This window comes from Somniosus microcephalus, chromosome 3, assembly GCF_052327205.1.
Source record: "Somniosus microcephalus isolate GS21.2 chromosome 3, FLI_Smic_1.0, whole genome shotgun sequence".
Lineage (NCBI taxonomy): Eukaryota > Metazoa > Chordata > Chondrichthyes > Squaliformes > Somniosidae > Somniosus > Somniosus microcephalus.
The window spans coordinates 331,398,068-331,419,245 of NC_140989.1; the positions used below are offsets into that span (position 1 = coordinate 331,398,068).

The window sequence follows — 21,178 nt, forward strand, 5'->3', positions numbered from 1 at the left end:
GTGTATATATATATAAATATATACTTTTTATATTCATAGATACATATTAATTTACATACCTATTAAACCATGCAAGCCTCCAATTAATTTTGTAATCATAATTTTAACAATTTATTTAGTTACATTACTTGACTAATCATTTCTATATTTTGCTTTATAACAGTTCATGAATTATCATTTACATTTTTTTACTCTATTAATACAATGTTCCTTGATGGGGGTATGTTGGAGATTTCAGCACAACTCTGCACATTGCCATCACTGTGTGTAAACAGGGCAAGGCTCAGAGTCAGACCTCGCCCCTTTTAATGTCTTGCTCCATTATTTTCCAAGACACGAGGTGCTGTAGATTCCAGTAGAGAGCAGCAGTCCAGCTATCTCCATTGTTAGTGTTCTGGTCGGGCGGAACTGTTTTCGGGGCCATGGGGACGATTTGTGGCAGTGCAGCCGGAAGCACGTGCTGCCGAATGTAACGAATCGCCGAGTGTAGCAGTTCTGGGCGTCGGGCATCTCCCAGCTTGGGCGGCGAGTTGTGTGGAGCCGGCACCATGGCCTCCGGCACACCCCCGGGGGAGGACGATGGCATGGATGCATTCATCGAACAGTTCAAGGAGAAGAAGTACAAAGAAGGCTTCAACGAGGATAACTGGGAGGAGGTGGGATTTGGAGAACTGGGCAGAAATGGATTGGTGGAGAGGGGGGACTGGGAAAGTTTTGAATATGTTACTTTCCTCTGTTCGCAACTTTGGGAAAAGCAAGCGATACAGAGAAGGCAGGGTTAAATACTGGCACACCATGATTAACAAACTCTTACTGCAAAACTAACTGATGATGCTAGTAACATTGGGAGCTTGCTAAGGATGACCCAGCTGAGGTTAACTACCTCCGGGGTCAGAACAGAAGTTACCCGTTTAACATTTTTTTGATATCTCATGCTCTGGGATTTTTAACAGTCTAATTTCAGTGTCACCGGCTCAACCAGTCTCAGTGACAGCATCCTCTTTCTGATTAAACATTGCCACCTACCGCAGGCTCGCAGACATTGACGGTGTTGCAGATGTATCCGAGTAGGTTCTGTCCTCTTTCAGTGTTAATGGTGGATTAGCATTAGTCCTTGCACTCAGTATAACAATAGGTGGCTGCACTTCAAACGTAATTCATTGGTTGCAAAGTACTTCGGGGTATTCTGAGGAAATGACATGGGAGTATATAATTGCAAATTAGCTTTCTGTCATAATATCAAGCTTCCTTCTGTTAAGATAATGCTGCGCCAGTTTTGTGCCCCTGGATTTAGTGGATCAGCACTTGCTATCATGTATGCAAACATAGCAGCCAATCTATGCACAGCTTGAAGCACAGGCTTGAAACCGCAATTTAAGATTTTGAGGTACCAACTGAGCTAAGATGACACTTGAAAGTACTGGTGTACGGTTGACATGTTTATTGAGCTGCAAATTTGCAGTGACTGAGCCATTCTATGTGGTATCTGTGGTGTATGTAACTTGTTCCACCTTAAGAGAACTTAAACCTGTTCCACCTTAAGAGATGTACTACTTTCTCTGGCTGCTGTATACGGTAATACCGGTGGTGACCACACCGATATATAAGTGCTGTGTAGTAATTTGCTGGGTAGTACAGCCCTAACCTCCGAATAGTAAAGACCTATTGAAAAGTTATTCTTGTAGTCTGTGTCAGTAATTGACCTTAAATATAACTGGAATACACAGACTTAACAGTGGCGACGAGTCCGATCTTACCCTGCGGCAGTTTACATCCACGGCAGCTTCGTCCTCAGAATGGGCGTCGAGAAGAGGCATCCACCCTCATCATCCTGCTGAACAGCACGTCGCGCGGGAGGCATCGAGGACCCGGAGTGAAGAAGAGAAATTCTGAACTCGAAGCCCCCATCAGCGGCAGACAGCTATCTTCCTTCTACCACGGTGGTGGGTAAGCCAATCAGCGAAAGTCGGCCGCGTTGGCTGTAGCGAAGGGGAGGGAAGACGGAGGAAAGAGGGCGGTGAAATCGACCGCGGCTGGTGAAAAGGGCCGGGCCGCATTCGGGCCGAAAGGCGCAGCGACTGGGGCAGCTGAAGGCGAGAGAGCCGCGGTGAATTCGAACGCAGCGGGTGCACATAACCGGGCTGCAAGAAGGGCTGCGAGGCGCGACGGCAGGGAAGCACGAATGCCCACGGGAACCGCGGTGGAGTAGAAGCAGCGTCGGGGGAGTTGTTAACCACTGGGAAGGCGAGACCGGCAGCAGCACAGCAATCGCCATTGCAGCCAGCGGGTGAAGAAGACGAGCGCGGGAAAGACCGCCAAGCGCGGGAAGCCGCCATTTTGGAAAAAGAAAAAAAAATTGCAATGATGCCTAAACATGGGAACATTAATACTTTTGATAGCGACATCGAAGATTGGACCACGTATGTAGAACGCATAGAAGTTTATTGTAGAGCAAATAAGATACCAGATGGGGAGAAAGCACTAACCTTATTAAACTTAATGGGTGCGAAGACATACGGGCAATTGAAACACCTTCTATCACCAGAGAAACCGGCGGATAAGACTTTCGCGGATATTGTTACCGTCCTGAAAAATCATTCAAGCCCCATGCCGCTGATGCTAGCGGAACGATTTAAATTTTACAGCAGAAAGCAGCTGAAAGATGAAAGCAATGCTGAATTTTTAATTGAATTGCGTAAGCTAGCAAAGTACTGTCAGTTTGGAACAGGACTAACAGATGCGCTAAGAGATAAATTCGTGTGTGGATTGTTCAAAGAAGAGACACAAAAGCGACTGCTTGAGGAGAATGAGCTGACGCTTGATAAAGCTGTCGCTATGGCAGCATCGCACGAAGCCGCAGCGAGAGGCATGGTGGTAATGCAGCTACGGTCACCGGAACTCAGCACAAATCAAATGGTCTTGGGTACAGTAAAATGTTATCGTTGTGGAAAGACAACGCACGATCAGAACCAGTGCTGGTTCAAAAATAAGGAATGCAGAAAATGTGGCAGGCTTGGTCACATAGCTAAAGTATGCCGGTCAGGAGAGAAGACCAGCAACAAAAAGTCACCGCAGGGAAAGTACAGAAAGGTACACAAGGTGACAGAGAACAGTTCGAACGAACAGAAGTCAGATTCAGACGCCAGCAGTAATGAACTGGGTAGCTTAAGAGTACACAACGTTGGTAAGGAAGCAGACCTCCAGACAATTTGGGTCACACTTCAGATAGCAGGAGTCCAAGTGAAGATGGAATTGGACACTGGATCGGCATTGACGGTCATGAATAAGAAAGATTACAAAAGGTTATTCCAACATATTCCCCTACGGGATACGGAGATTGTATTGAAAACATACACTGGGCAAAGAGTATACCCCATCGGAAAGATAGAGGTAAAGGTGGTCCACAAGGGCAAAGAAAGCCAAGTAATGGACTTATATGTGCTACCTGAAGGAGGTCCACCACTACTGGGACGGGAGTGGATTAGAAAAATGAATATGGACTGGCATTCCTTAAAAGCACTAACGGTAGATGCCAGGGAAACAGATGTCAAACCTAAACGATTGTCCAGAATATTGGACGATGCTAAAGCGGTGTTCCAGCAGGGACTGGGAACACTGAGAGGAATTACGGCAAACATCAAGATTGAAGAACATGCACAACCAAAATTTTTCAAAGCCAGACCGGTACCCTATGCGATACGACCTGCTGTGGAAGCGGAGCTGGAAGCGCTAGAACGTTCAGGAGTACTGTCTAAGGTAGACTGGAGTGAGTGGGCTACGCCCATTGTTCCCGTGATGAAACGTCCTTCGAGCAACAAGCCGGGAGAACCAGGGAAGGTTCGCATCTGTGGAGATTTCAAGATCACTGTTAATCCGGTGTTTCACACGGTGCAGTATCCGCTTCCGCAGATTGAGGATATCTTCGCTTCACTGTCGGGCGGGAAACACTTCACCAAGATAGACCTGGCGCAGGCGTACTTACAGATGGAAGTTGAGGAAGAGTCACGCCAGTACCTCACGATCAACACGCATAGAGGCTTGTACCGGTATAATAGACTGGTTTTTGAAGTGGCATCGGCTCCAGCAATTTGGCAGAGGGCCATGGAGCAGGTATTACAGGGAATTCCAGGCACACAATGTTACCTGGACGATATTCTGATTACAGGAGATGGTGACGAGGAACACCTCGCAAATTTGGAACTGGTGCTCATCAGATTGAAAGAATATGGACTTCGAGTTAATCGGCAGAAATGTGAGTTCTTTCAGAAGCGGATCTCGTACTGTGGCCATGTCATTGACCAGGAGGGACTTCATAAGTCTCCTGACAAGATCGAAGCGGTTGTGAAGGCTCCCGCTCCGGTTAATGTATCTCAGTTGAGGTCGTTCCTAGGATTGATTAACTATTACCATAAATTTCTGCCAAATTTAGCCACGGTACTGCACCCGCTGAACGCTCTTTTGCAGAAGGGAGTACCATGGGAGTGGAGCGAGGACTGTAAGAAGGCCTTTCGCAAAAGCAAGGAATTGATAACCTCAGAGGAAGTGTTGGCTCGCTTCAACCCAACACTGCCTATTCGTTTGGCTTGTGATGCTTCTCCATATGGTATTGGGGCAGTACTCTCACACAAGTTGCCAAATGGCACGGAGAGGCCAGTCGCGTTCGCATCCAGATCATTGACCTCCGCTGAGCGCAACTATGCTCAGATAGATAGGGAGGCTCTCAGCCTTGTGTGGGGAGTAAAGAAGTTTAATCATTACCTGCAGGGCCAAAAGTTTACGCTTCTGACAGACCATCAGCCGTTGGTATCCATTTTTAACCCTAAGAAGGGTGTGTCGGTGATGACAGCACAGAGACTCCGGAGATGGTCCCTTTTCTTAGGGGCACATCAATATCAGATAGAATTCAAAGGTACAAAGCAGCATGGTAATGCTGATGGGCTGTCGCGCCTGCCACTACCTGAAGAAGAGGAGACAACGAAGGTTGACCCTGTTGAGTTATTTCACTCGACCATCATCGAGTGTTTACCAGTCACCAATGCAAGTATTGAAAGAGAAACCAGGAACGACCCGACACTGTCCCGAGTCTACGAGGTGACAGTGAAGGGATGGCCAGCACATGGTGATTCTCTGTTGCCGGCATTCTCGGCAAGACGAGACCAGCTGTCCGTCTGTCAAGGAACATTGATATATGGAACGAGAGTGATTATTCCTCCTAAGTTAAGGGAAAGAGTTCTAAAGGAACTGCATGAAGGTCATCTGGGGGGAGTCAAGATGAAAAGCCTTGCTAGGGCTTATGTGTGGTGGCCGGGTATCGACCAACAGATAGAGGAGCTGACGAAAAGCTGTTCAGGGTGCCAAAAAGTGCAAAATGCACCTCCGATTGCACCGCTGCATCCATGGGAATGGCCTTCAGCCCCATGGCAACGCGTACATATTGACTTTGCTGGTCCATTCATGGACTCCATGTTTCTAATTGCGGTGGACGCACATTCTAAATGGCCAGAAGTGATCAAGATGACTACCACTACTTCAGAAAAGACAATTGCGGTGTTAAGAACGATATTCGCAAGGAACGGATTGCCAGAACAAATATGTTCCGACAACGGACCACAGTTCGTGTCAGAAGAATTCCAAAAATTCTTAAAGAAGAATGGGGTGAAACATTATACCTCTGCCCCATATCATCCGGCTACAAATGGGTTGGCCGAGAGATTTGTACAAACATTCAAAAAGGCAATAAAGGCCATGAGCGAAGATCAGATTCCACTACAACATAAGGTGGACAAGTTTCTACTGGCATATCGAAACGCCGCTCATGCAGTGACAAACCAAAGTCCTGCCATGATGTTTTATAACAGGAGGTTGCGGTCCAGGTTGGACTTGTTAAAACCAAATGTGCGGAGGGAAGTTGAAAACAAATAGTTCCAGCATATAAATAACAAGACCACTCGGAGTTTCGAGGTAGGACAACCAGTGTTGGCCAGGGACTATGGAAACGAGAAATGGCAATCCGGAACAATTCGGGCCAGACAAGGACCCCTGATGTACACGGTAGATGTTGGTAAAAATGTAATACGGCGTCATGCTGACCAACTGGTAGAATCGAGAACAAGGGTCGAACCCATGGTTACGACAGAGACAACCGTGGAAGGAGTTAGTGAACCTGAAGCATCTACCTCGGCAGTGAATGTACATGATGATGATGTCCAAGACATAAGAGACCAACTAGAGGAGTCACCTCAGCAACAAGAATCAGAGAAAGGCGTTATCCAACTCGAATCGGGAGGCCTCCTGAGAGACTGAACCTTTGAACTGTTTCTACATGAAGTTGTATATGTTATTATGTTATGTTAAATGGGGATATAACTGTTAAGCTAAAAAGGGAGGATTGTGGTGTATGTAACTTGTTCCACCTTAAGAGAACTTAAACCTGTTCCACCTTAAGAGATGTACTACTTTCTCTGGCTGCTGTATACGGTAATACCGGTGGTGACCACACCGGTATATAAGTGCTGTGTAGTAATTTGCTGGGTAGTACAGCCCTAACCTCCGAATAGTAAAGACCTATTGAAAAGTTATTCTTGTAGTCTGTGTCAGTAATTGACCTTAAATATAACTGGAACACACAGACTTAACAGTATCCCACTCCAATTAGATTTCAGACTATTAGGTGTCAGTTTTCCTGGCAGTTTGTGCATTGGGTGTATATACTGAGGATTTCAGGTCAAGGATCAAAATTGTGATCCATTGGCTAAATTTACTACCTCTGGTGCACTGGATTAATGCAGTCTTCTTCGACTGCACCTCCCAAACCCGTGACCGCTACCACCTAGAAGGACAAGGGCAGCAGGCGCATGGGGACACCACCACCACCTGCAAATTCCCCTCCAAGTCACACACCATCCTGACTTAGAAATATATCGCCATTCTTCATCGTCACTGGGTCAAAATCCTGGAACGCCCTCCCTAACAGCATTGTGGGAGTACCTTCACCACACGGACTGCAGCGGTTTAAGGTGGCTCTTCTCGAGGGCAATTGGGGATGGGCAATAAATGCTGGCCTTGCCAGCGATGCCCACATCCCGTGAATGAATAAAAAAGTCACTTGCATAAAAATGTTAATATTTAGCATGTATTTGAATTACATAATGAACTACTTTGGGAGTGCAGTGACCGTTATTATGTAGGCAAATGTGGCAGCTATTCAGGGCAGCAAAATTCCACAAACGGCAATGAGTTTTTTTTTGGTGGTATATGGTTGAGGAATATCAGGAGAACTTTGCTCTTCGAATAATGCCATGGGATCTTTAATGTTTGCTTGACGAGACAGGATCTTAGTTTAATGTCTCAGTTAAATGACAGCACCGCCAACAGTGTAGCCCACCCTCAATCCTGCACTGGAGTTTCAGCTGAGTTATGCAATCAAGTCTTGATGTGCAGCTCAAACCCACAGTTTTCTAATCCAGGAGTAGGAATTGTACTAACTTGAAGTGGAGGGGGTGGTGGATTGTAATTGAGTTTAGGTGATTGTTTCGCCTTGATTTGAAAGCTGAAATGTGGCGTTAGTTACATCATAGAGCTTTCAACCTGGTGCTGCCTTAGGGGAGGGGCATGCACTTCTGAGTTGTATTGTTCAGATGCTGGGAGCTTCAATTATCCATTCTTGGGTAGGAGCCTGTGATGTTTTCTTTGCACTCTTACTTACAGCTGCACTGCTAGCCTTTGGCCCTCCATTCGCTACCATGCTTCTGTAGTCTTTGATCCGCTCATCCTTTCCCTTGTCTCCAATAAAACCATTACTCTTTCCCATCTTTATTCTCTCAAGTCTAATGGGTGCAGATAGTATCTGGAGCGCAATGCGTTTAGCATTGTATCACCAGATTTTGGTCATATCAAACTTTATCGGGTCTTGTCCTCTGCCAAAACTGCCCACTATTCCAAGATCATCCTGGAGAGCAAAGATAACTCCCATTCCCATTTCTTTTCTCCAATACTAACTGTCTCCTTAAATCCCTCTCCCCACCCCCTTCAGATCCAGCAACAAGTGCGAGGAACACATGGTCATTAAGACTGGGATCATCGTTCAACATCCTCTGCTTTCCCCCCCCCCCCCCCTCCCCCACTTGCCCTAGCCTGAACCTGGATCATTCTCTGGTTTCTCTCCTATCTCTCCTCATGCTCTCTCTGCGCTCACCTTGTCCATGAGACCCACACCCTGTTCCCGTGACCCCATTCCCAATTGCTGGCCACCCAACTTCCTTTCCTGGCCCCCATGCTAGCTGACATTGTAAATGGTTTCCTCTGCTCAAGTATTGCCCCCCTCCCTTTTAAAACCACCGTCATCACCACCCCCCATCCTACCCTTGACCCCTTTGTCCTTGCAAATGACTGCCCCCCATCTCCAACCTTCTGTTCCTCAAGTCCTTGAACATTGGACTCTAGGGAAACCAAGGGATATGGGGATCAGGCGAGAAAGTGGAGCTGAGGTCGAAGATCAGCCATGATCTTATTGAATGGCGGAGCAGGCTCGAGGGGCCTTATGGCCTACTCCTTAAGTAACATATTGTCGCTTCTAAAATCCGTGGCCATCTTTCCTGCTACTCCAGGTTTGAATTTCCGCAATCAGGTTTCTGCCCCGTCACACCACTGAAACAGCCCTAATCAAAGTCACAAATGACGGCGTCTGTAACTTACTGTGGTGCATGTTCCCTCCTTGTTCTCCATGGCCTATCTGCATACTTTTTAAATAGTGGATCACACTGTCCTCCTCCCACTCCTCTTCTCCATTACCCAGCTCAGTGGGACTGCCCTCGCTTGGTTCCAGTCTTGCCTATATAATTGTGGCCAGAACATCTCCAGCACTGATGCCTCTTCCTGCCCCCCCCTCCCCCCGCACTGTTTCCTCTGGAATCTCCGAAGGATTTATAGCTGGCCCCATTCTCTTCCTCATCTACATGCTGCCACTTGGTGACATCATGCACTGACAGCTTCCACATGTATGCTGAGGCACCTAGTTCTACCTCTTATCTTACCTGTCTATCCAATTCATTGTCTCTCTGTTACTTGACTGACATCTAGTCTTGGATGAGGTACAATTCCCTCCAGTTAAACATTGGGAAAACCAAAGCTAATATCTTTGCCCCTGCCTGCTGTGTACTTGCCAGAAAATTGGTCTCCATATTCAATTTTGGTAATGAAAGACAGCTTCCATTTTACCTCAAATTATTTCAAAACAATGTAACACAAATTTTCCATTGTTGATGCAGGATGAAAAGTCTCCCTTTGTCTTGAGAATAAATACTCACTTTATAAAGAACTTGCAAATTAAGACATTTTCCCCCTCTTGTCTTACCTTGTCAGGAAGCAACCAGGGGCCAAAGAAGGAGATCAGCAGGAACAAGCTGAGGCAGAAAGGGGCCAGTTCATGCTGACCATATGCTTATTTGTTTTTCCTGTGTAGGAGTTTGACAAGATTCCAATTTTTATGAAAAAGGCACCAGAAGAATTTGATCATTTGGAGCATCCAGAACTTGCCTGCATCCAGACAATATTGTATGATGAGGACCAGCCTCCAGAAGGTACTGGAATTAACTTCAAGCAAAAAATTTAAAGCAATCCCCACTCTAAATTGCAGATTTTCAATTTGCACACAATCGACTGCCTTCACGCAGATTCCTTCGTTGGAGCAAATGGTGTAGTCTAAGGAATGGAATTTTCTGTCATTGGCAGGGAATTCGCTGTTGGCATGTATAAAACTGATAGCTGGTAATGTGATGAATTTTCTAAACTGCAGTCTTTTAGCCAGACCGAAGTTTCTTTTCACAAGATTACTAAGAAAAAGAGTACTCTTGTGAAAAGATTTCTAATTAAACTTTTAAATGAATGATTACATCAAGGAATAAACAATGTTGAAATAACTGAAATTGGGGAAAACACTGGGGAGAATCTTATTGCTACCTCGTTCTGTGTAATGCTGCAAGCTTCTATTCTACAGATTAACCTCTTTTGAAACCATAATGGGCCTCCATGCAAGATTAAATAATAAATCAGAATTTTTTAAAAATCCGGCTGGATGGTAATTATTAATTATTTATAGATTGTATTACACTTTTTCTTTTAAATGACATTTTACAGAGCTTGCAAAAACATACAAGAATGAAGGGAATCATTACTTCAAGGAAAAGAATTATAAGAAAGCTATCATCTCCTACACCGAGGGACTGAAGAGGAAATGCAGTGACTGCGAGCTGAATGTCGTACTCCATACAAACCGAGCTGCAGCACAATTTTATTTGGGTAATTCTTGCATGTCAGCCCTGAGATTGTGGAAATGGGGTGGGGGTGGGGGTGGGGCTGGGTGTTGTGATTGTTCAGAAACTCAACATTGAGGATTTAGAATTGAATTTAGGTCAGAACTATGAGGAAAGATTGGATAGGCTGGGGTTGTTTTCTTTGGAACAGAGGAGGCTGAGGAGAGACTTGACTGAGGTGTATAAAATTAAGAGGGGCCTAGATCGGGTGGATAGGAAGGACCTATTTCCCCTAGCAGGGAGGTCAGTAACCAGGGGGGCACAGATTTAAAGTAATTGGTAGAAGGATTGGAGGGGAGTTGAGAACTTTTTTCAGCCAGAGAGGGTCTGGAACTCACTGTCTGAAAGGGTGGTAGAGACAGAAATGTTCATCACATTTAAAATGTATTTGGATATGCACTTGAAGTGCTGTAACCTACAAGGCTATGGACCAAGAGTTGGAAAGTGGGATTAGGCTGGAGAGCTCTTTTTCGACTGGCACAGACATGATGGGTCGAATGGCCTCCTGTGCTGTAAATTTCTGTGAATCTATGAGAACAATGGGATAAAAGTCTCTTCGGTGTAAGCATCTTAAGTGAATTGAGTTCGGGGCAGTCTGAATTCTGTTCCTCGTGGATAGGAGTTTACAATATAAAATTAATCACAATTTGCCACTGTTTGGTATTAAAACCCTAGAAAATACATAGAAGTTACAACACGAACAGGCAGAAAAACATCAAGAAAAAAGTGTTCTCTTTAATAAAGTGGTGTCTTCCGCATGCCATTGCACCCAGGTATTGCCAGCTATTCAGTGTGAAAATGAAAATGTGATTAGCAGAAAAGTAAAATTGGTTCTCTTGCTCTCTGTTTTGATATTCGGTATCCAGGTAATAATCGATCTGCATTAAATGATGTGATTGCAGCTCGGAAACTGAAACCAAACCATCTGAAAGCAATAATCAGAGGTAAGACTGCAGAAACAGTTACATCTTTTATTTTCCTTCCCCTCCCTTCCAGGAGGAAGGGCGGTCTGTTGCCTGGTTGCTCCCAGAATTGTTTTGTGACTCCGCTAGGAGCAATGAGAGCCTCTTTGTTCTTTTCCTCCCTTCTGCCTAGTTTCTAGGAAGTCACACAAGGAGGGTTTGGAGGCACTTTTCCAATTTCCCTTTTCATTCCAGCAGCAGCACAGGTGACATCAGGAACTCCGTAAGCAGGGAACCACAAGGGTGAACTCGAACTCCATGACAATGTGTTGGAACTCCAACAACTTGTGGCGCCCTAAGATACACATAGGCAATTATTAATTTAGCAATGTCGCGTTTCACTATTTGTGTTTTTTTGTTCCTAACAGAATGCTATAGTCAGAAAATGAGATGTTTAGACAAAACAACATTGCACAGAATCAATGTTTGTTGCCAACCATAGGTGTGCTGCTTGATCGTGAGCCTCCTCATCCTGCTCCGCCCCCATTTTCTGCTGATGTTTATTGTAAGAAAAAAATAATTAATTGGGCACTTCTAAGAATTAGTACTTGCCCTAGAGGTCTTGTTCTGGTGACCATCTAACAGACTCCATGTTTGATAATTAAAACTAAGTACAATATTATGAAACAGAAATGTGTTACTAAGCTAATGTCTTGCTGTGACTTCTTGATTAGTGAATAATGGTTTGCGAAATGGGTTCTCTTAACTAGCATTAACTGGCTGAAGTCTTAACTTTTGATTGTGGTTTTTGACAGGTGTCCTTTGCCACGTTGAACTGAAAAATTACAGCAAGGCGATAGCTTGGTGTGATGAGGGCCTCCAGGTTGAACCCAAAGAGAAGCAACTCATTGAATTGAGAGCCAAAGCTGATAAACAGAAGGTACAGTTAGTGACTGCGTGTTATATACTGACTGTGGGAGGTACAGTTGATGACTGCATTGTGTGTACTGAATATAGGAGGTATAGTCACCTGTGACTCTGAAGTATGTATGTTGCAGAGATGGTCAGGGTGGTTCTCCAAGGCGGAGAAGAGCATTGTTGATGTGGCGAGTGGCAGCTGATAAATTACTATGGTGCTATGCATTGCATTGTAATCTCAGAGACTGGTTTGTGCTGTGATCCTGTGTTCTTTAGGAGCTGGGTTGAGCCTGTCCAAACTCATTGTACTTTAAAGCCCTCACAGCAAGCAGAGAGTTGGTGGCTTTAAGGCCATCATTTTGAACAGGACACAGGTCACAGAGGTGAAATGTTCTGACTGATTATGCCACCTAGTCTTGTACTGAATTATTAATGTAATTTTTTTTATAGCGTGTTGAAGAACGTAATCTAAGGAAGGCAAAGTTAAAGGATAAGAAGGAACGGGTGCAAGCAGAGGCTTTACTGAGGGTCATCAAGGTAGGAAAAGTGAAATAATGGAGAAAATGAGCATGTCACTCAAATTAAATGCGTATTTCTCACGACCTGACTGGAGAAGGATACATTTTTAGATACCTGGGGGGGGTGGGGGGCGTAACCCATTTAGCACCTGGTGCGGGAGTACCGCCCCAGCCACTAAATTGGGCTTACTGCCCCAGCGGGGAAGCGGAGCGCTATCTCGGGCGCTCCACTTCCTCTCGGCGCAGTGTCTGGGGCGCAAAGCGTAGTGCTGACGAGATTCAGCGCCCCTCCCCTTCCGTTAAAGAGGAGGGATGCTGCGAGCTCTGCAGGCCATTTGATGGCCTCCACTAGCCTACCAGGAGGGCGTGGTGCCCTGGCCGCAGGCCGGCACCGAGATGCGGTGCTGGACGGTGCGATGGGCTGCCAAGAGGGGCCGACCTGGAGATCGGCCAAAATAATAAAATGGCGGTGCGTGGGCGCAGCCCGACCGCCCCTTTAATTACCGTCCCGCCGGCATTGTGCAGCCGAGTTTGCGACCCGCAAGGCTGTTGGTGACATCGCCCGTGGCAGCCTCGCGGGGTGCAGCCGAATGACGTCTTCGTCGGCGGCGCAGCAGCCCGGGGCGCGGCGCTATTGGCTTTTGGAATTTCTCGGCAGGCACTATTAGCGCCCCCGCCCGGGCGATAAGCCGTTTGCACCCCATTAGCGCCCCCCGAAGGCGCTAACGACGGGTGCAAAGGAGGCAAATTTCGGCCCCCCCCCCCGGTCTCTTGGGTTGGCAATGGTGTAAGGTGACTGACTTACAGAAAGAACATTACATTTTTTTTTAAACTCAGGTAGGGAGTAAGGAATGATGGAACTATGTTAGAATCATTTTTCATAATCTCTGTTTTAAAAACATTTACTCTGCATTACCCGTGGGCCTCTCCCCCGGTGATTGTCATGTGGTGCCCAGTCCCAGAGGATTGGTGAATATCTTATTGTGTCCACTCTTCGAGGATAAGGGTTTGGCTTGTCCTTGTTGCTAGGTGATGCAATCATGTATTTTCCATACTTCCCGTGCTTTGCTTTAGTTTCCTTTGTTGTCTCTTGTAGGAAAGGAAAATCAAGTTATTTCAGCCTCCGGAGTTGTCCAGTCAAAACTCTGATGATGATAATGGTGATGATAAGGAGGACGACAGAGTATTAAGGGCACTGTTGTTTGATGGTATAAACTCTGAGAACGGCATCGTAGTGCACTTGGATGAAAATGGCAACTTAAATTGGCCTGTATTGTTCCTGTACCCTGAGTATGAACAAATGGACTTCATCTCAGTGTTCCATGAAGACACCCGGTAAATATTAAAAGAAAGGTACCATTCAGTTGTAGGCAACTGATATGAATGTCCTTTTGAAGGTAGGGTATCCAAAACTGTCCGCAGTGTCTCAAAATAGCCTCACTAGCGATCTAAGCAAGGCTGGGACAATTTGTTTCAGTTTATAGTTAAATGTTCTTGTGATGTGGGCTGATATTTGATTGTTATGGTTGATGAGAGCTACACACTGACTAGAAACATTCAATGAATGAGCAACAACCACATCCGAATTATTTTCCACTTTAAGTACTTTGTCTCAGTCCCTGCTTTCTGGAGATGTCTGCTTATTCTGGCATTTTGCAATCTTCCTTTGTTCTTGTTTTTATGCTGTGGAATTGGTCTGAGCCAGCTCGGTAGCAGACACTTTCCAAAGGGTTTGAACCCAGGTTTCAAGAGGTGAAAGGACAATGTGTTGACTGATGATGCCACCTAGTCTCCTTATACTGAATTATGAATGTAATTTTTTTTTTTAGTGTCTCGAGGAAGGCACAGAATTCTTGCCTTATAGAGAATTAACTTTAGCTGTGTTTTCTTCTCAGGTTTATTGATCATTTACCAGTGATGTTTGGTGAAAACTTTCCCCCCTGGGATACAGAAAAAAAATATGAGCCAAATAATTTGGAGGTATGACTCGAATTGTGTTTAAGGATGCCATCCTGATTGGAGAGCGAAACAGTGGTGGAGAATGGCTCCAATTAGGGGGGGGACTATTTTAGAATTAAAAATGCCACAAATATTAGCAACCTCCCTCACCAAATTGGTTTTCTTTCCTCTGATGTTCTTTGCAAAATAACCCAAACCAGAAAATAAATCAACGTCCCATTTTCTTTAATTGCTGAGTTAGAACAGAAAGCTTTTTGTCCTGGTTGAACCGTAGTCAGCTTCACTGGCAACTTTAAGGCCACAAGTTCCAATCTGACAGAGCTCCCGGTATTTTCCATAATGTCTCTGTTTGAAGCAGATGATTGTTCAAAAAGAACAGAAAAAAACAGATTCAGGTTGAAGGTGACAAAGTCATCCACACGTGTGAATACAGCCATGGACCGTGTACTTGAATGAAGCAGTCACAATAAGCGATGGCTCTAACAGTCTCTGATATGGAGTTTGTACTGACTACAACACTCACTTGATGCTCTTTGGTGCCGAGGAAACATTGTTGTATCAAGTACGTTTGTACGCATATAAACGTTTGCTGCCCGCAACCATGTCTGGTTGGTACTTGCCCAGTAATGGAGGAGACCAGTTAAACAGGAATATGGGCTGCGCATGTCGTTTAGCGACATGTGAGGTAGACGGGACATTCTGCTACAAAGCATTCTTGATGTATCTGAAATAGTGTTGTAAAAGAACACTGAGGAACAGCAGACTGTGGGATTCAAAACCTTAAAGATTCTTGCGCTTACTTGGTTTACGCTAACACTTCACCCCACAGTTTGTTACACTGAGATTTAAGCGTGATACGGGCTCGGGACAGCACTGAGTAGAGCTGCACTTGGATTACATAATTAAAACAATCATGTAAATCTTTACCCCATAATTTTTATTTTCATTTGGGAGGCTGACCACAACTTGCTGCATAATTTAAATTAGCACACAATAGTCTCTCTAGTTCAGGGTGTTGGAATGGCCTCTGTGGGTCAGTAATGAAGTCAGAACCCATTCGGGTAGTGATACCATTACATTTCTTTAATATGCAGAAGTCAGTTTAAGTTGTGTTGTAGGTTTGTGGAGGGAGACACTATTGTGCACTTGGGCGGTCTGGTTAACCATTCTAAGATGTAGAGAGGAATGTTTGTTTTTCTGTTGTGGAATCTAAGCTAATGCTTTAGAGTCATAGTCATACGGCACAGAAGGAGGACATTCGGCCCATCGAGCCCGTGCCGGCTCTCTGTAGAGCAATCCAGTAAGTCCCATTTCTCCACTCTATCCCCGTAGCCCTGCAAGTTTATTTCCGTCAAGTGCCTATCCAGTCTCCCCTTGAAAACATTGAGTGTGTCCGCCTCCACCACTTCCGTCGGCAGCGAATTCCAGGTCCTCACCACTCGCTGCATAAAAAAGTTTTTCCTCACGTTCCCCCTGTATCTCTTGCCCAAAACCTTAAATCTGTGTCCCCTAGTTCTTGTACCATCAACTAGTGGGAACAGCCTTTACCCGTCTAGCCTATCCAAACCCATCATAATCTTGTACACCTCTATCAAATCACCCCTCAACTGCCTTTGCTCTAATGAAAACAAATCCAGCTTCTCCAACCTGTCCTTGTAGCTAAGATCCCCCATCCTCAGAACCATTCTGGTAAATCTCCTCTGCACCCTCTCAAGGGCCTTCACATTTTTCCTAAAGTGTGGTGACCAGAACTGGACACAATACTCCAGTTGTGGACTAACCAGCGCTTTATAAAGGTTCAGCATAACTTCTCTACTTTTGTACTCAATACAGGAAACTTTGGTTTATCCGGAGGTTAAAAGTCCGGAAAGCTCTATCTACCAGCAAAATTCAGGAGCCGTTTCCTATAAGTATTTTTACTTCTCATTGCTTTTTTTTCCCCAGTCAGGCTCTGCAAGATCTGTAGCTAAGCAACAGCTTCAGCTAGAGATGCTTTTAAGCTGCAGCCGACTGTTTTGAAGCTGTTGCTAAGCAACAGGGTTTGTTGATTCACACGGAGCTGAAAATCTCCGTATGTTTCAACATGTCCGGCAGTTTTGATCTAATGGCAACAGCTCGGTCCCGTCGGTGCCGGATATCACAAAGTTTCCTGTACCTCTATTTATGAAGCCCAAGATCCCATATGCTTGGCTAACCACTCTCTCAGTATGTCCTGCCATCTTCAGGGACCTATGCACATTAACTCCCAGGTCGCTCTGTCCCTGCACACTCTTTAAAACTGTGCCATTAAGTATATATTGCCTCTTCCCTGTTCTGCCAAAATGCATCACCTCACACTTCTCTATTAAAATCCATCTGCCACTTGTCTGCCCATTCTGCTAGTCTTTCTATGTCCTGTTGCAGTCGATTGGTATCATCCTCACTGCTCTCTGCTGTAGTAACTAAGGGAAGGGCAGACTAACTGAAATGTTTCTGGGGAATATGAAAATATAATTAAAAAGCTGCTTTCTGTTAATCAATTGTTCTCTGATGCTTCGACCTTATATATTTTTTGTGTCCACAGCTGTATTTTGAAGATGAGCAGAGAGAGGATCTGTTCCAGGTGGACCCTGTGTGTACCCTGCGGCAGGTGCTGAGCCATGCCAGGTGAGCAGAGTGAATGTTCTGTTTGCTGCTTTCAGTTCCTGCTCTCCCTTTTGTCTTTGTTTGATGTAGCATTACCATATCTATATATATAAATCGGTACTTCTGTCATTCTGTCTATCTGTCTGTCATCGCGTGTGCGTTGCGGGTATGCACTCGAAAGTTACAGGGCGTACCTACGCGCGCGTTACCTCCAAAGAAAGCTTACGCTTCCGAGACGGTTTTAAGCGTATTTACGTTTCGGCCGGGCTAAAATTGCGCTCGCGGTATCCCAAAAACCTTCAACATTCCGCTCATTAGCATCTCATTATCCGCTCATTAGCGACAGAGTGACCTCGAGCTCGACCAATCGTACGCCGGGTTGCTGGCGTGTGCCGCCGGGCCAATCGGTGCGCGTGTGGCTGGGCTTTATCGTTCTAAACCGAGGTGAGTCACCGCCATCTTGATTCCAAACTTTTCCTTTTTCCCGCTTTCTGCGTCTTAAAAAAAAACGTTGCTTTTAAAACACATATTGTTTTTTAAAAAAATGATTTAGAAAGTAATTAACTTATCTAATCTCATTAATTTTCCTACCTTTCCCCGTTTTTCCAGGTAGGCCTAGAAGCCTCGGCGTCTCCTCCGCACCCACGCCCGAGCTAGGCACCTCCCGGCCCCACTCGAAGGCTGGAGGGCCGAGCCTCAGCCGGCGCCGCTAGGGTGCGCACGCAGCAGGAGCTGAGACGTCTCTCTCTGCCGGGGCTTGCTGAGCGTCCAGCGTTACCCTGGCAACGGGCGCAATCGGCGGTCTTCACCTCGGGGGGGGGGGGGGGGGCCGCGACCCTCGGGGGGGGGGGGGCGCGCGCGCAGCAGGAGCAGCTGAGACGCGGCGTCTCTCTCTCTGGCTTGGTCAGCGTCACGGTTGCCCTGGCAACCGGGCCCGCCGGCCAAGCGAGACACCGCGTCTCAGCTCCTGCTGCGCGCGCAATCGGCGGTCTTCACCTCCGGGGGGGGGGCGCGCCCCTCGGGGGCCGCGACCCTCGGGGGGGGGGCGCCCGCCGCCCTCCCTCCCCCCCCGCCCTCCATCCCCCCCTCCCCTGCCCTCCCTTCCCCCCCTCCCTTCCCCCCCTCCCTTCCTCCCCCCCCGCCCTCCTCCCCCGCCCTCCTCCCCCACCCTCCCTTCCCCGCCCTCCCTTCCCCTCCCCCCGCCCTCCCCTGCCCTCCCTTCCCCCCTCCCTCCCTTCCTTCCCCCCTCCCCCCGCCCTCCCTTCCCCGCCCTCCCTTCCCCGCCCTCCCTTCCCCGCCCTCCCTTCCCCGCCCTCCCCCTCCCTCCCTCCCCCTCCCTCCCTTCCCCGCCCTCCCCCTCCCCCTCCCCTCCCCCCCGCCCTCCCTCCCCCTCCCCTCCCTCCCCCTCCCCTCCCCTCCCTCTCTTCCCCCCACCCCTCCCCTCCCTCTCTTCCCCCCAGTCGCTCTCTCTCTTCCCCCCAGTCGCTCTCTCTCTTCCCCCCAGTCGCTCTCTCTCTTCCCCCCAGTCGCTCTCTCTCTTCCCCCCAGTCGCTCTCTCTCTTCCCCCCAGTCGCTCTCTCTTCCCCCCAGTCGCTCTCTCTCTTCCCCCCCAGTCGCTCTCTCTCTTCCCCCCCAGTCGCTCTCTCTCTTCCCCCCAGTCGCTCTCTCTCTTCCCCCCCAGTCGCTCTCTCTCTTCCCCCCAGTCGCTCTCTCTCTTCCCCCCAGTCGCTCTCTCTCTTCCCCCCCAGTCGCTCTCTCTCTTCCCCCCCAGTCGCTCTCTCTCTTCCCCCCCAGTCGCTCTCTCTCTCTCTTCCAACAACACCATTCCCTCGAAAAAGCCTCGGCACCGCCGGGCACTTCAGCTAGTTTTTGTATAAAGTGGCTTGCGCCGTCTTTAAAGTCGTTTATTTGAATATTCTAAAAATTATTTGATAACTTTTCTAAAATACTTAATATTACAAAATCAGTGAAGGGGCTGGGTAGTGTAGCCAGTTAGAGCATTGCCCTTTTAATCTCTTGGACTTGTTGATTAAAACATTTCTTCTGTCTAAGGGTCCCAAGTGAAGTGAGTCTGGATGGTATCCGTTTAGTACTTAATAAGTCTAAGTACACAATTTCAAAACTACCTCTAATAAGCTGAAGCTCTCACTCAGGCTACATGGATGGCAGATGTACCATGGATGGCAGATGTACCATGGATGGCAGATGTACAAAGGAAAATGTCACACTCATGCAGAGAAATACTCCTGAAGTTGGGGTTGAGACAGATTGTGTCAGAGGAGAGGGAGTTTAACTATGCACCTAAGCCTTGGTAAACAAGACCAAGAGATGCTCAGTGTTGACACAGTGGAGAAGAGTTCTTCGAGCTCTGTGTTCACCAAAACGTAAAACCAATTCATGGGCTTTCAAAGCCCTATGCTGCAGCCAGTATTGATACAGGCGTCTCGTGCTAGCCGTGGTGTTTGAGAGCATGTGTCAGCTGTGGCTCAGTGGGTAGCACACTCGCCTCTAAGTCCGAAGGTTGTGGGTTCAAGTCCCACTCCAAAGACTTGAGCACATAAAGCTAGGCTGACATTCCAGTGCAGTACTGAGGGAGCGCAGCACTGTCCAAAGTGCCGTCTTTCGGATGAGACGTTAAACCGAGGCCCTGTCTGCTCTCTCAGGTGACTGTAAAAGATCCCATGACACTATTTCGAAGAATAGCAGGGGAGTTATCCCCGGTGTCCTGGCCAATATTTATCCCTCAATCAACATAACAAAAACATTATCACATTGCTGTTTGTGGGACCCTGCTGTGCACAAATTGGCTGCCGCGTTTCCCACATTACATCACTTCAAAAGTACTTCATTGCCTGTAAAGCGCTTTGAGACGTCCGGTGGTCGTGAAAGGAGCTATATAAATGCAAATCTTTTTTTCTTCTTTCTTTCTATAGTACTTAGTTATGAGTTTGTGACTGATGGCTGAATTTCACCTCTTAGCCATGTCATATGGAGGAGAGGTGTTCAATAGAGTGTAGTCAATTTCCGTATGGACGATGGAGTCTTCCTGAGATGCACCTAGCAGTCATTACAACGTGGCAGAGACCTCGCAGCGGGCTGCATGCTCTCCCTTCTGCTGGGTGACAAGGAACCAAAAGGAATACAGAGAAATAAAAAATGGGGGATATAAGTCATTCAGTATCCCCCAATGTATGTTGATTTTTTTTTTTAAGGGTTTTTCCTCTTCTGATGTTCTCGTATCATTGCTACCTATAGTCGAGCAAGTAGATGATCCGTTCCTAGTCTGCTACCTAAGTGACTATAAAATGGCTAGTAGAAGGTATGCACGATTACCCTGGGGGACAGTGGGGTGTTGCCTGACCCTCACGTCAACTCGGTTGAAATTGAAAACTCAGCAGAGTGAGGATTAGACTTGCTTGTCAATGCACAGTGACACCAAACAGTACTGCATCACCGTGCTGGCTAGCTGTTGTATTTTATATTTATAGCTCAGTTACGACTTTCTATAGTTGGAATGTTGATCCATTCCTTTAAAAGTGGTGGTTGTTTGATATTAATTCATGCTTCATTGAATCTTTTTGTCTCTAGCTATGTTGTGAAGGCGGGCAATCCGAGAATCATCATTCTGGTTAGAGGTTCATCGTTCGCTCGAGACTTTCTATCGGGAAAGAAACTTCAAGCAAATTGAATTGTCTAAATTCCTATTTGTATACGATCAACATCAGTAACTGGATTCTTTGGAATACCAACCAAATCAGGAAAAGACAATCTTTATCATTGGCAATTGAAAACTCTACACAGAAATGGGGGGGGGGGGAGAAAAAGGACCTGATCACATCTCAGAAATGTCCTGAAGCATTTTCCATCAGATTTTTATTTGCAATGTAGCAACCATTTTGTGCACAACGAAGTTCCACAAATAATAATAAATGACCAGTTAATCTGA

General features: G+C 46.5%; 1 protein-coding gene across 1 annotated transcript; it reads left to right on the forward strand.

Moving 5' to 3' along the window:
- Window positions 1-415: 415 nt before the first annotated feature.
- Window positions 416-21,178, forward strand: ttc4 (tetratricopeptide repeat domain 4). The gene is made up of 10 exons (XM_085983166.1): window positions 416-656; window positions 9,461-9,578; window positions 10,135-10,296; window positions 11,177-11,254; window positions 12,028-12,152; window positions 12,581-12,667; window positions 13,745-13,983; window positions 14,544-14,628; window positions 17,171-17,253; window positions 20,821-21,178. Exons 1-10 carry the CDS (start codon window positions 549-551, stop codon window positions 20,918-20,920), a joined length of 1,185 nt encoding a protein of 394 aa, XP_085839292.1. The 5' UTR covers window positions 416-548; the 3' UTR covers window positions 20,921-21,178.

Excerpts from the sequence above, each read along its gene's own strand:
- ttc4 (XM_085983166.1), top strand. The coding sequence starts at position 549 with ATGGCCTCCGGCACACCCCCGGGGGAGGACGATGGCATGGATGCATTC. Across the intron at positions 11,255-12,027 it reads TCTGAAAGCAATAATCAGAG|GTGTCCTTTGCCACGTTGAA; the intron begins GTAAGACTGCAG and ends GGTTTTTGACAG. Across the intron at positions 12,153-12,580 it reads CCAAAGCTGATAAACAGAAG|CGTGTTGAAGAACGTAATCT; the intron begins GTACAGTTAGTG and ends TTTTTTTTATAG.